This window comes from Vipera berus (assembly GCF_964194415.1).
Source record: "Vipera berus genome assembly, chromosome: 2".
NCBI classification, from domain to species: Eukaryota; Metazoa; Chordata; class Lepidosauria; order Squamata; family Viperidae; genus Vipera; species Vipera berus.
In genome coordinates, this window is record NC_138203.1 from 175,071,305 (window position 1) to 175,086,919 (window position 15,615).

The 15,615-nt window shown below is 41.5% G+C and overlaps 1 protein-coding gene across 2 annotated transcripts in view; it reads left to right on the forward strand.

Annotated features, from left to right (window-relative positions):
• Window positions 1–510: 510 nt before the first annotated feature.
• The window catches only part of TBCD (tubulin folding cofactor D), a 176,856-nt gene continuing 161,751 nt past the window's right edge, over window positions 511–15,615 (forward strand). For both annotated transcript variants that reach the window (XM_081320970.1, XM_081320971.1), the window contains exons 1-5: window positions 511–613; window positions 3,200–3,414; window positions 13,631–13,681; window positions 14,325–14,422; window positions 14,865–14,966. In XM_081320970.1, coding sequence (XP_081177096.1) covers window positions 3,222–3,414; window positions 13,631–13,681; window positions 14,325–14,422; window positions 14,865–14,966 — 444 coding nt within the window. In that variant the 5' untranslated portion in view covers window positions 511–613; window positions 3,200–3,221. The remainder of the gene's footprint in view (window positions 614–3,199; window positions 3,415–13,630; window positions 13,682–14,324; window positions 14,423–14,864; window positions 14,967–15,615) is intronic.

Genomic DNA, 15,615 nt, shown 5'->3' on the forward strand with positions numbered 1-15,615 from the left:
ACCCATGAGTGTACCATCCTGAATTCTTTCTCTGGAAGAGTAACTATTCTCCGCCCTTCCTTGTCTGGATTTGCTTACTGATGGTTGAAGCCACGCCGTCCCCTTCCTTGTTTTAACCTTTACTGGCGCTGAGGCTGTAGCTTTTTCTATAAAATGCACTTGATGAGAAATTGGTGTAGCTCCCGACCTGGCCCGTAGCAAACAGCAGCTTCGTTACTGCGGGATTAAAAGAAAACTGGGTGGTGGTGGGGGGGGGAGGGAAACGTGAGAAGCTCCAACCCAGGGGTCTTCAAACTTGGCCCTTTTATGACTTGTGGACTTCAACTCCCAGAATTCCTCAGCCAGCAAAGCTGGCTGAGGAATTCTGGGAGTTGAAGTCCACAAGTCATAAAAGGGCCAAGTTTGAAGACCCCTGCTCCAACCGCTGGAGAAGAGAGATACCAGCCCTGCCCACTCCTTTCTTTCCGCCCCCCCCCTCCCCTTCGCTAAGCTCCTCCCCCTCCTCCTGAAGGCCGAGTCCTGACGTTTTCAGCTTTTCTGACCCACGCGGCGAGCCGTAGAGCGGAGGCCTGGCCTTGGGAAGCGCCAACGACGAGCCTCCTTGGTTGTTAAGGTAATGAAAGCTTCGGCGGGGCGGAAAGAAGGGCCCCGTTACAGCGGGTTTTCCCAGCCTCTACGAGAGGCGGAGTGGAAAGTCGGGCTGGTTGGAGGGAGATTGTCGGTCATTCAGAGGCGCGGAGGGAAGAGACGCGGCCCGGTCGGCCCAGGGAGAGAATTCCCTAAAAGCAGGATGCTGGGTGTCCCAACCATCCTATTCCACCGCCTCTTCCTTAGGAAATACATTTAAGTCTGTGGCAAGGCGTGGCGAGAACAAATAAAGTCGGGGGAATTGGGTCTAAGTGCTTTAGTTTTATTCTTGAATATTGGTCCTACTACCGCAGTAAAATGGTAACGCCCAGCCCTTGGAAACGTCGGCATGATAGGAAAGATTGTTCGGTGTATTGAGTGGTATTTAAAACCTGCAGGCCTGCTGCAATTGCTCACAGCTCAGGATTTTTCTACCACTATATTTTCTTTGCAGAGCAAACCGGTTTTCAGAGCCGTCCAATTTCTGCAGGTTGAGGATGAAGGAAGATGCCTCCTTCAGGCTTTATGCAGATTCCATTCTGGCAAATGATAGCCAACAGCTAGGATTTTTTTTTTTAGGCAGCTTTTCATGGGTGATGCTGAAAAACCAGGCAAGAATATCCATTGGAAGGAATTGGTGCTCACTTAGGTTCATCGAAATTATTGCAAATACGTATTGACTAGATTGGACCCTATTCAAACTAAGGCAACCTAAACATCAGTTACTATAAATAAAATATGGAAAGGATTGTGAAAGGAAAATCAAGGGACCAAAGAAAGAAAGAGATGAGTGATATGGTTTATTCAGTAAACTTTTTGAAGACTTATTTGTTAGATTTATATCCTGCTGCTCCCTTCAGTAGCTGGAGGTGATATACATAGTGCTCCTTCTTTTCATATTGTGAGTTTGTGGGACCCGAAAGTGAATGACTGACCCCAAGACACCTAGTGAAAAGATTTCGTGTATTTGTGGACATATATATTGTACTGCTTGCACCAGTACTTCTGTGTCTGTGCCTGCAGTCTCAGCCCACACATTGCATTTAACCTTTGTGATTAAGATTGACCTTTTTATTCTAAAGATATACTTGAATAAAGTTTATTGTACAAAATGTAGCTTGGGGCTGAAGAGGTATATAATTAAAGACTGTAAATATAATTTGTGTTCCTTGATTAATGTGAGGAATAAGGAAATTTGGCATACCATGTAGAAAAAATACATAGAGCAATAAATTTTTAAAGAGATATATTCTCAAAAATACAGTTCAGAGTTATGAATTTGATTTTGTCTCAACTGAATCCAGTCATTTAAAAAAAGTGTGCATGAAGTCCACTAGTGGAAGAAAGAGTATTAAGTACTGATTTTTAAGTTTTTCTATAAGCATGAACCATACAAATCACACAACAGCTTCTTGATTGTTGTTTACATTTTATATTAAGTTATTGTGTTGATTTTAAACATCATGAGTCACCCAGAGTTACTATTGTGAGATGGAAGGCTATTATAAATTGAAAAAGACCCAAATATATTTGTCTGCAAAAATATAGCCCATTTCTAATATATAAATGACATAACCAAAATGCCATTGATATATTGGTGTACACAGATACACTTTGCATTATTTATATCTTATTGTGCTTTTATATTGCAGAGCCACCCAGGATCATTTGACACAGTGCAACAAATAAATAAACAGCATCAGTAGCTTTCTGAGCCTGTTACAATATATTCATGGCCCATTCCTTCAGTCTGTCTCATCTTTCCTTTTACTGGATAAACTTAATTTCACATTTTAAATAATTTAATAGAAGATGCATTATAATTTATCTGATTTCCATTCCTTTTGGGGGACATTCCATTTTTTTTCTCAAAATAAATTATTTAATTTATAATGGTCTTTACTACTTATGAATTTCAGTGGATCTTAATTACGTCAATATCCATTTTTAATTCCTGTTAATTTTTTGAGTGGTATATTATAGGAAAACCAAGAAAAAGTTCTCATACTTCATTAAAGCTCCAATTATTTGCTGTGGATGTTCTTAATCTTTTGTTTTATGACCCTTTCCTAAGTCTGCCTTATGGATTAAAGCTGGACCCTCTGCATACAAAACATATATCCTTCCTCATAGTTAAAGTGTCTCTGAAATTTATTTATTTATGTTTAGGAAAGGAGATGGGAGGGAAAATTGTCACATATTTTAATAGAAATAACATTTCTTTGTATGCTACTGTTAATTGTCTTTATTTTGAAGATAGAATAGTCATAGTCCAGTTCGGATCAAAAAGTCTTAGACCTCTCTAAAATGGAGTGAGATCTAATGGGGGAAAATGGATTTGCTTAATGACTTTGTGATTCACTTAACCACATTGATTCAGTTAATGACTATGGCAAAAAAGGTGGTAAAATTGGGCACAATTCACTTAACAACCATCTTGCTTTATAACAGAAAGTCTAGTTCCAATTGTGATCATAAGAATTACCTGTGCTTCTGTTATGGATTGTTATTGTGAAACAAATGAATAGTTTTAACTCTAACTTTTAATGTTAATTTGCTTTCATTTTGCTAGAAAATAATTTATCAGAAAGGAAATGGTTTTAAATGAGATGAACAATGAGGGACACGATCAAGAGGACAACAAATGCTTGGAGCCTGATGTCATCGCGAAAGGAAACATACTTGAAAGTTTTGCAGAGAGTCAAGAAATTCGGGAGTTAATTAATCATCTTAGATTGGTATATGAAGATCTGACACCACGAGAAAAAGTTCTTGAAAAATTTAAAGGTATGAGATATTTTTTTAAAAAAAGGTAAAAACATAGGGACAATTAAAAATCAATCTTGGTCAGAATCTTTATTAGAGATATTTGTGTGTGTGCTATTTGTATAAATAATTGGAAATGTTATTTCCATTGTTTGCCAAGTGCAAACATAGTAATCATTTAAGACTATTCATCTCCCTTTATTTACTAGCTAAGTAGGACTGTAATCCTAAGTATTTTTTCCAGATCATCAATAAAGTAGAATTTAAATGTGAATATAAAATTCTCTTAGCCTCAGCCTGGTAACTTTTTCTACTAAAATGAATTCTTCCATTTTAATTTGAACAAACTCAGAGAGAACCTAGGAAAGATCCCATGGATGAAAATCCTAATGGGGAAAACAACCCAAGAAGTGTAGGAAACTGCAAAATGTGATAATAAAAGCCCAGACCAGCACAATACTGCTAAAAAAGAAAAACAAGAAATTCAAGAAGAAACCAACATGGCTGCACAAAGATCTCTCTGTCAAACTGAAAGACAAAAAGGACAAATACAAAAAATGGAAAGAGGGACACATAACTAAGGCTGATTATCAGCAGACAGCCAGAACATGCAAAGATGAAGTCAGGAAAGCAAAGGCTCAGAACGAACAAAGACTTGCAACAGAAATCAACAATAATAAAAAAAGTTTCTTCCAACATATTGACAAAAAGAAAAAAGTCAAGGAAACTGTAGGTCCACTAAAGAGAGAAGATGGCAAGGAAATAACAGGCGACAGGGAGAAAGCAAAGCTGCTTAACTCATACTTTGCATCAGTCTTCACACAAAAAGAAACTAGCCCAACATACCTAAAAAACCACTACAAAAGAGAAAGTAGAAACAAAAATTAAAGTAAGGAAGAAAATGGTAAGAGAACACCTATTCAATCTTGATGAATATAAATCACCGGGGCCTGACAGATTACATCCCAGAGTTCTGAAGAAGCTGGCAGATGTTATATGAAACCCATTATACCACATCTTTCATAAATCCTGGAGCACTGGGGATTGGAAAAGGGCTGATGTGATTCCCACAAGAAACAATGGTTGGAAACTGATGAAAGAGAGAAGCAACCTGGAATTAAGGAGAAACTTCCTGACAGTGAGGACAGTTAACCAGTGGAACAGCTTGCCTCCAGAAATTGTGGGTGCTCCATCACTGGAGATTTTTAAGAAAAGGCTAGACAGTCACTTGTCTAAGATGGTATAGGTCCTCTTGCTTGAGCAGGGGGCTGGACTAGAAGATCTCCAAGGTGCCTTCCAGCTCTATTCTATTTTATTTTCATTAGGAAGGGTAATGACTCAGTTGGAATTCACAGAGGAGCGCACTGTTCTGAAGTCCCTTCCTCTCCTTTTTAATTTTAATTATTTTATTCTTGTTTTTAACTGTTTTTATTATATTTATATATAGCTTTTATGTTTTTGTCTATTTGTACATTGACCAGAGTGGCTGTATGAGGGAGATAGTGTGTGTGTGTGTGTGTGTGTGTGTGTGTGTGTGTGTGTGTGAGAGAGAGAGAGAGAGAGAGAGAGAGAGAGAGAGAGAGAGAGAGAGAGAGAGAGAGAGATAATGTAGCATGGCTTTCTACCTATACTATTTGCTTCTGTTTTATTAATAGCAAACTTATTTGTTTTTGAAGAGTGAATTATTTTAATGTTTGAAACAAAGCAATAATGCAGATGATTTCTGATAGCTACAAGATTGTTACTGTATTGTATGCTATTTTGCGTCTATGTGGAGAATAATTTCCGGAAAAGATTTTGGTGCTGAAAGCTTCTTGCATTTTCTTTCTTTAGATTCAAGTCTATGTATCATTTATATGGAAATGAATCCACCAGTATTTTTTACAGGAAACCTCCATGGGCTTAGCCTTAATGTTTCTGATGTTCCTTTATTAGGTGTCTGCTAGATAATTATTTGCAAAAGTATTCTTAAATGATTGCATTTAATAGCTAGTGAGGTTGATTAAAATTAATGGACTGCCAAGAGTTTTAATAATAAAGGTAACATTTAAGATCCTAGTTTATTAAATATGTAGTCCCACAATGGTATCCTAAATTATTCTGAAAATTGTTGGATCCTATAGGAAGAGACATTGATACATTGACATTGAAACATTGAGAGTGATTGAGTGAGGGGCTGTGGAGAAACTAGGAAAGTAGGAAAGCCCTGCTCTATAAAATCTATTCCATTAACAGAACAATATTGGAGATGTTAGCTTTTGCTTTTATGCTAACTTTGTTACTTTATAATCTTTATGGTATCATAGTAAATCATACTAATAATACAAGTAGACTTTGCCTAACAAATGCTCATTCAGCCACTGTTCAAAGTTATGACAGTGCTGAAAAAGGAAATTTATAACTGGTCTTTGAACTTATGGCCATTGCAGCTTCCCTGCAGTCATATGATAGCGATTTAGGACCTTAGCAACCAGTACACATTTTGTACAGTTACAGCATCCCATGGTTATTTGTTCACCATTTACATCAGAAACCAGTGTCTGATAAGCCAAGTTAGTGGGACAATTGGCAGGAAGTTGGAAGCCACAGTCATGTAACGCTGCACTTAATGTTTATGAGTGATTCCCTTAATGACCGCAGCTGGAACTGATGTCATAAGTCAGGCATTGACACATGATGTTTCACTTTACAAACATGTCGCCTTGTGATGGAGTTGTCAATCCCATTTTCAGTCTGTAAGTAAGCACTACCTGTAAATATTTTAGTAAGTGATGTTAAAAAAAGTCAATCTAATACATCATTAATTTAATTGGAAGATTTCTATCCTGGTCATATTCCTACAGGTGATAAATATGATTTAGAAATAAGCCAGTGTTTTAGATTTCACCAATTCTTTGCTATTTTAAGGCTGTTTTAGGAAACCTAATATAAATTTCAACAGCCATAGAACCAGATGTACTGTTTGCATCTTCTCTTTTTTTGTGCATTTAACTTACTTTTGTCTGAGTTAGTACTATTGAAATTAATCCTTCTAATAGATATATACTGTGTATAAAAGTACCCAGAGTAAGGGTTTTTTTTACAGTTTATTAATTTATTTATTAATTTAATTTATTAAGTTGTGGTTAGTGGTTTAATTACATTTAGTTTAGAGGATTAATTTGCTTAATTTGGATATTAATTTGGATATTATGAATTTTAACAAGCTCTGACTTGGAACTCATCAGGAAGCTGTACTCTCAATTGTAAAAAGTTGTAATGCTCATTTTTATTGTTACGCTGCTTTGAAAATAAACCAAATTTTGGTTACCTTTCATATAGTTCTTTAATTATGATTGTAGGGTGGCCTTCAGTTATATTGTTCTGTGTTGATTTTATGCTGGTGGTTTTATTTTTGTTTTTAATCTTGTGTTAGCAACCCAGATTTGCAGTTTGCAAGTTGGGTAGCCATATTAATTAATTAATTAAATTTATTTATTTATTTCTTCCCCGCCTTTATTATTTTGACAAATAACTAAAAGCAGCAAACATATCCAACACACCTTTCTCCTTTCCTCCACAACAGCAACCCTGTAAAGTGAATTGGGCTGAAAAAGTGACTGGTCCAAACTGGCTTTCATGGCTAACATGGGACTAGAACTCATAGTCTTCTGTGAGTTTCTAACCTGGTACCCTAACCCAAATACATTGTATATGAGGGTTAAAAGCATATTTTGTTTAGCTTGCTTATCCAGTATTGTTATTCAATTGTTTATCTTGGATTGCCATCTAGTGAGGACTTGTCACATTACAGTAGTTGCTACAGTAGTACATACAATCTAATTTCCCTTAAGCATTTGGAGTAGAGAAATACAGATATTATATAATGACCCTGTATATTATTTCCACTGCCCCTTGCGGGGGGGATTTCTCTATTTTTATTCAGTGTATATCCGATGTAGTGTTTGCAGTTTCACTGAGTACCAGGAGGCAGGCAGTATGTCTGACAAATTCCAAAAGGAAGTGGTCATCCAGTACTTGCCTCCTGTTGTTAATGTAACGTGATGCAGTGAAAGTGCACTGACTACGAATCGATGGATATAATTCTGTACAAAGTAACCCATTAGCACATTTTTATAATAGTAACTATGATCTTTGTCATTTAAGAATGGTATTCATTGGTGCAAATATATATTCACTGGTCATTTAAGTGGAATAAAGTGTGTTAGGGAAAGGGCTAAAATCTTTGGCCTGTTTTCTCCACTTTGGGGAAAGTACGGAGTTATTTTTTAATGTTAATATTGGGTTAAACTTGCTGGTGGCTGAACACAGCTGTTTAATTCTGTCTTCACCAAAAATAGGTGAGAAACTGCACTGTCATACTGATTTTGTTGGATTGTAGAGGATGGAGGAAAAGGCTCTCAGTGCTCTCCAGGCCATCCTTTTCCCATTCTGTGTTTACTGGAACAGCTTTGGAAACTTTGGGACCTTGAACTTAAAAGGAGGGGGAAAAATGAAATATCCTAGTATGATCTAGCTATCCAGTCTTTGCAACAAATCCCAAAGGTCGTGTATATATAACCTTCTTGATCCCCTTCATTTTCTAACATGTACCATAAAAAGATCCAGAATAAAAGGTCTCACTAAGATACAGATCATTAATTTGAGTTCATTCGTTTTCATTTTTTTAAATATAAAATGTGTAATCTTTGATTATTAGGATGCTGTTTATAACACATTTAAACAATATCACACTGGTCACACTGGTGGATGATCTCTGGCGGGCCCGGGACAGGGGCTGTTCCTCTGTCCTGGTCCTACTTGACCTCTCAGCGGCTTTTGATACAATTGACCATGGTATCCTGCTGCGACAGCTCGAGGGGTTAGGAGTGGGAGGCACTGTTTTACGGTGGTTCTCCTCCTACCTCTCAGGCCGCCCGCAGTTTGTATTGGCAGGGGGACAGAGATCTACCCCGAGGCCCTCACTTGTGGGGTGCCTCAGGGGTCGGTTCTTTCCCCCCTCCCGTTTAACATCTATATGAAGCCGCTGGGTGAGATCATCCGTGGCTTTGGGGTGAGGTATCACTGGGATATCTGAGGGAACACCTGCTGCCGGCATCAAGCTCCCTTCGTCCTGTGTGCTCCCACAGGGAGGGTCTTCTCAGGGTACCGCCGGTAAAAGATTGCCGGCGGACAATACCCAGGGGGAGGGCCTTCTCTTGGGGTGTGCCTGCCCTCTGGAATCAGCTGCCTGTAGAGCTTAGGACTGCCCCTGACCTTTACTCATTCCGCCGGGACCTGAAGACCTGGCTCTTTGAGCTCTCTGGCCTGGTCTGAGCATATTAATTGGGATTTTAACTGTTTTTTAACTGGGGTTTTATTGCAAGGTTTATATACCGTATATACTTGAGTATAAGCCGAATTTTTCAGCCCACTTTTTGGGCTGAAAAATCCACTTCGGCTTATACTCCAGTGAACAAAAAAAAAAGAACTTACCGAGGACTTGCGCGCGGCCGAGCTACTTTGCCTGACGCTGCTGGGGTCGCCCGGGCGCCTCTGCTCGCCCTCAGCAGCACCTGGCCCGGAATCACATGCGAAACAAGCCCGGCAGAGGAGCCGGAGCGGCGAGCAGAGGCGCCCGGCCCAGATCCTGCAAGGCCTGGCCGAGACGCGCCCCCAGCAGCGGAGCTGCTCCGGCTCCTCTGCCGGGCTTGTTTTGCATGTGAGCTACTTTGCCTGACGCTGAGAAGACCCGCTTGGGCACTTGGGTTGGTGTCAGTCTCCGCAGGCCCTTCTCGTTTCCAGGAACGTCAAGCGCGCTTGGCTCCCCACCCCCACGGCAGGGCAGGGCAGAGACTTGCTCGCCCTTCTGACGGCCCTGAAGAGAAACGAAGGGCTTGCAAACTCCCCGCGAGAAGCTGGGCGAAGCGCGCGGCTGGGCGAGTGTGTGCCTGCGCGCGTATTTACGAAAGAAACGCTCCGAGAGTTCTTCTTTCTCCGCCCCCTTGGGGGGAACTCTAGCGACTGCTGTAGCCGCGCTTCTCTTCTCGGCTCCGAAAATGGATTTCTACTCTCTCTCTCTCTCCCCTCCCCACCCCGCATTCTCCTGCCTCTTCGATTGCGACAATAAAAGGGCGAAGGGTGCGCTGGTTTCTTCCTCCTTCCTCCCCTCCCCTCCCCGATTGTCAGGTGTGGCTTCGACTTTTTTGCCTACGGTGCTAGGGAGTTGCCAGTGGTGGGATCGTTTTCGGAGTTGCGTGCTTGGCCCAGAGGTGCAAACAAAATGTTTGGAAAAAGGGGGGTGAGGTGGGGTGGGGTGGGGTGGAGGAAGCAGTTTGCGAAGCAGCCGAAATGGGGGTATATAGAGGATGGGAGGTTCCCACTGAGAGAGCCAGCAGAGTTGTTGTCGAAGCGCGTCACACGCCTTTCCAACCACCAGAGAAGGGAGGAATAAGAAAGAAACACACACACACACACACACACACACACACACACCAGGAAATCGAGAGCGCAGCCTTAAGTTAAAGGTGGCGGACGGGCCCGAGAAAAAAGGCTGCAAAACTCCAATCTTTTAAAGCGTGCGGTGTTGTTGTGTTTTTTTTTCCTCCCCCCGAAAGTGAACGGCAGCTTTCCGTACTAGTGTATTTAGGTCTAGTTTCACGGCGATGAGCGACCGGAGTGCCAATCAATTAGTTAACAGACTTCATCAGTTCCAAAATCAAGATCACACCGGCAAGCTTTGTCAGTTGTCACTCGCGGCAGTACAAATACACTAGTACGGAAAGCTGCCGTTCACTTTCGGGGGGAGGAAAAAAAACCACAACAACACCGCACGCTTTAAAAGATTGGAGTTTTGCAGCCTTTTTTCTCGGGCCCGTCCGCCACCTTTAACTTAAGGCTGCGCTCTCGATTTCCTGGTGTGTGTGTGTGTGTGTGTGTGTGTTTCTTATTCCTCCCTTCTCTGGTGGTTGGAAAGGCGTGTGACGCGCTTCGACAACAACTCTGCTGGCTCTCTCGGTGGGAACCTCCCATCCTCTATATACCCCCATTTCGGCTGCTTCGCAAACTGCTTCCTCCACCCCACCCCACCTCACCCCCCTTTTTCCAAACATTTTGTTTGCACCTCTGGGCCAAGCACGCAACTCCGAAAACGATCCCACCACTGGCAACTCCCTAGCACCGTAGGCAAAAACTAAAGTCGAAGCCACACCTGACAATCGGGGAGGGGAGGGGAGGGGGGAGGAAGGAGGAAGAAACCAGCGTACCCTTCGCCCTTTTATTGTCGCAATCGAAGAGGCAGGAGAATGCGGGGTGGGGAGGGGAGAGAGAGAGAGTAGAAATCCCTATTTTCGGAGCCGAGAAGAGAAGCGCGGCTACAGCAGTCGCTAGAGTTCCCCCCAAGGGGGCGGAGAAAGAAGAACTCTCGGAGCGTTTCTTTCGTAAATACGCGCGCAGGCACACACTCACCCAGCCGCGCGCTTCGCCCAGCTTCTCGCGGGGAGTTTGCAAGCCCTTCGTTTCTCTTCAGGGCCGTCAGAAGGGCGAGCAAGTCTCTGCCCTGCCCTGCCCTGCCGTGGGGGTGGGGAGCCAAGCGCGCTTGACGTTCCTGGAAACGAGAAGGGCCTGCGGAGACTGACACCAACCCGAGTGCCCAAGCGGGTCTTCTCAGCGTCAGGCAAAGTAGCTCACATGCAAAACAAGCCCGGCAGAGGAGCCGGAGCAGCTCCGCTGCTGCGGGCGCGTCTCGGCCGGGCCTTGCAGGATCTGGGCCGGGCGCCTCTGCTCGCCACTCCGGCTCCTCTGCCGGGCTTGTTTCGCATGTGATTCTGGGCCAGGTGCTGCTGAGGGCGAGCAGAGGCGCCCGGGCCGGATCCTGCAAGGCCCCGGCCGAGACACGACCCCAGCAGCGTCAGGCAAAGTAGCTCACATGCAAAACAAGCCCGGCAGAGGAGCCGGAGCAGCTCCGCTGCTGGGGGCGCGTCTCGGCCGGGCCTTGCAGGATCTGGGCCGGGCGCCTCTGCTCGCCGCTCCGGCTCCTCTGCCAGGCTTGTTTCGCGTGCGAGCTACTTTGCCGGCCGCTGCTGAGGGAAGATCTCTGGAGAGGAGCATAAGGTGAGCTGCTGCATTTCCCAGCCTCGGCTTATACTCGAGTCACTAACTTTTTCCATTTTTGGGGGTAAAATTAGGGGTCTCTGCTTATATTCGAGTCGGCTTATACTCAAGTATATACGGTAATTCTTTTTAATTGATTTTAAGTTTTGTAATTGTTGTATCTTTTTTTTAAAAAAAAAACCTTGTGAACCGCCCTGAGTCCTACGGGAGAAGGGTGGTATATAAATTGAATAAATAAATAAATAAAATAAATAAATATGCAGATGATACCCAGTTGTTCATCTTCACACCGAGGTAACCCAGTGATGCCCTTGACGTGATGTCCCGGTGCCTGGAGGCGGTGAGGGTCTGGATGGGAAGGAACAGGCTCAGGCTTAACCCCTCCAAGACCGAGTGGCTGTGGATACCGGCATCTCGTATTGTCCAACAAGTTCCATCTCTTTTGATGGGGGGGAGGTATTGCCCCCCTCAGAAAGGGTTCGCAACTTGGGTGTCCTCCTGGATTCACAGCTTAATTTGGAAGCTCATCTAACGGCCGTGACCAGGGGGTCCTTCGCACAGGTTCGCCTAGTGCGCCAGTTGCGCCCCTTTTTGGACCGAGATGCCCTATGCACGGTTACCCATGCCCTCGTCACTTCTTGCCTGGATTACTTCAATGCTCTTTACATGGGGCTGCCCTTGAAGAGCACCCGGAGGCTTCAACTGGTGCAAAATGCGGCCGCGCGAGTGCTTATGGGAGTATCTTGGTACTCCCATGTTACACCACTCCTGCGCGAGCTGCATTGGCTTCCGGTTACCCTCTGAGTGCGATTCAAGATGCTGGTAATAACCTTTAAAGCCCTGCATGGCTTAGGCCCAGGGTACTTGCAAGACCACCTGCTGCCATTGTCAACCTCCCATCGCCCGGTTCGCTCCCACAGAGTCGGCCTCCTCAGGGTTCCGTCGGCCAGGCAATGCCGGCCGGCGACCCCCAGGGGGAAAGCCTTCTCTGTGGGCGCGCCAACCCTCTGGAATGAGTTGCCTCTGGAGCTGCGGACGGCCCCTGACCTTCTGTCCTTCCGCTGTGACCTGAAGACGTGGTTGTTGCAACAAGCGGGCCTGGACTGACTATGATTTTTAATTAGGCTTTTACTGGGTTAAATTGTTTTGTAATTTTGTATTTATTGTTTAATTCTCTTTTAAATTTTTTACTCTATGTTTTTTAATTTTTATTGTTGTGAGCCGCCCTGAGTCCTCAGGGAGAAGGGCGGCGTATAAATTTAATAAAATGAAATGAAATGAAATGAAATGTAGCAATGTTTACATTGCTTATTTTTTTATCAAGTGTACTTTATTCAAGTGGCATGCTTTATTTAAGTGACATACAATAAACATAAAGATTGAACATTATTGAATATTATAAAAATAATTTATTGTAAAACATAACAAATTCAAAAGGAAAAAAATAATTCTGTAAATGTAATTCAAGTTCATTATTATTTTAATTTAAGTCTTAGTCTTAATGTATAAGAAATTAAAAGGAGGGACAAAGCTAAAATAGCAATAGAAATTAAAATGAAAGATTATCTCCCAACCCTTAGTACTGTTTTCTAATTTGCTGCACGGGTAATCCTCAACTTACAACCATTAATTTAACAACCAATGAAAGTTACAATAGCACTGAAAAAGAGACTTAGAACTGGTCCTCACACTTGGGACCATTGCAACATTCCTACTGTCATGGGATCAAAATTCAGATGCTTCCCAATTAGCATGTATTTACAACAGTTGCAGCATCCTCGGGGGTCACACGATTACCACTGTGACCTTCCCAGCTGGCTTTAAACAAAGTCAAAGGGGGAAGCCGGACTTGGTTAAGGACCATGTTATTTCACTTATTGCAGTGGTTTCACTTAACAGCCAAGCCAAAGAGAGTCATAAAATTAGGCAGGACTCACTAAACAAGCACCTTGATTAGCAGTGGAAGTTTTGATACCAATTGTGGTCGTATGTCAAGGACTACCTGCACTTTAAAAAGTCATGACAGACTTCCTTAACTAGAGTTCAAAATCTTAGCGAAAACTTTTCTTAAAGCCAAACCACTGATATGTCACTTTCACATTAAAAAAATTGCTTGATAACTGAATATGTTTTTGTTTGTTTTCAGTTATAATGGATAAATACCAGGAACAGCCTCATCTTTTGGATGCTCATTTAGGTAAATATTGAGATTCTATAAATTTTTGATAAAATCTCATTTTTTTATTAGCATGGATGATACTGATTTTTTCCCCTCAAGAATGGGTGGTAGAAGATTCTTTCTAATCCAGTGTGTAGGACTTTTCTGCCTAGAATATACTTGCCTCTGAAAGCAACTTTACTTAAAGAAATTGTTACACTTCCAGTTTCATATCATTAATAGAGATTAAGACAGAAAGAAAATAGGAAAGATTCTCTCTCTCTCTCCCCCCAGCAAAAAAATCTAAACAATAATAACAACAAAAACCTCATTACTTTATTTGGCAGTTTATTCCACCAGCTCACATTCATACAGCTAGAAGGTTTCTGTAGATATCTGTTCCCTACAGCCCCTTGATTCTGAGAAATGGGGAATAAGTCCAATCTCTCCCTCTATTTTGTGACATTTCATATATTTGAAAAAAGCCACTGTGTCAGATAGTAACATGTTTTTTCCATGAAAACAAATTAGGTAATCCATTCTGATACATATTTTTGAGGTTCTTCAGTGGGAGACAAAAAGCCAAGGAGTGAATGAAGAAATAGTGTTTCAATTGTTGAAAAAAAAATTGCAAACCAGCATTTCTCTTATCACCTCACCCATTTGCCTGTGTTTTCCCTAGAGTGGATGTTGAATTTGCTGCTAGATATTATCCGACATGAAGCCTCTCCTCCTCTTCTAATTCATCTGGCCTTTCAGTTTCTCTACATTATTTCAAAGGTAAAATTAATTTTTTAATATATTAGTAATATGGCCTTACTTCCATATTATCGTAGATCAGATAAAAGAGGGACAGTCATACATAATATAGTTATGGTCAAACGAATGGTTTGGAACCCTGTTTTTTTGCAGTGGCTTATGGAGAGCACTAGGCTCTTTCATAGTTTGTAATTGAAAAGTTAGTAGTCCTTAAATAAGCTCCACGGAGCGTAACTACTCCCTCTCCTTTTTATTAGATCCTTATATATATGTAATTGAATTGTAATTGTAAGTATATTTTTTACTATTATTGATACTTATCATTGTATTGATTACATAAACATTAACTGTTTGCCTATTGCAAATGCATAACTTGGAAACTTCCTTGAGTTAATTAAATTTATTTTTACATTTCCGTAAATGGAGATGAATCATTAAACTGGAAATCCTTTTCTTCACCTAGGTACGAGGATATAAAACCTTCTTGCGACTATTTCCTCATGAAGTAACAGACGTACAGCCGGTTCTAGATTTGCTTGTAGCTCAGAATCCAAAAGAATACGAGGTATGTTTTTGTTACCTAAAGTCCTCTCTACTATGAATGAGCTCATCCCATTATAACAGTCACTGTCCACACTAAAAGCAGGCTGCTGAAAGATTTCCCAAGTCTTGCTATTGCGGTCGGTATTACTACAGAGATGATAACGAATAATATAACTACTTTAAATAAGCTGTTTTTTGCATGTTCATTTATGTAGCCAAGAGATATTTTCAGTTGTGGTGCTAGTCTTAGAATTTCTTGTCTTCTTCTCCCAGTCATTGAAATGGCTGAATTTTGACATTTTATATAACTGCATGTGTATAAAGATTTTAAAGAATATTTTGTCCTTTCTGTATATTGATCCTTAAAATATTTTATGTACTTATCTTTGTACCTGCCATGTACTTTCTTTGCATTTTTTGTAGAGAACTAGTGTTAAGATTTGTATTAGTGTAATTAATGTATCAGAGTATAAACATATCTTTGCCTTCATTTACATTGCTTGAATAAAACCCTATTTTATTTGCATATTATGATGCCTTTTTGATGACGCAACCTTACCAGAAGGCAAATACAATATTAGGATGATGAGACACAATCCCCCCAAACAACGTTTACATTCAATACTTGTTACTAGGTAACAAGTTAGCTAGGTTCATTCTTCTTAGAGACA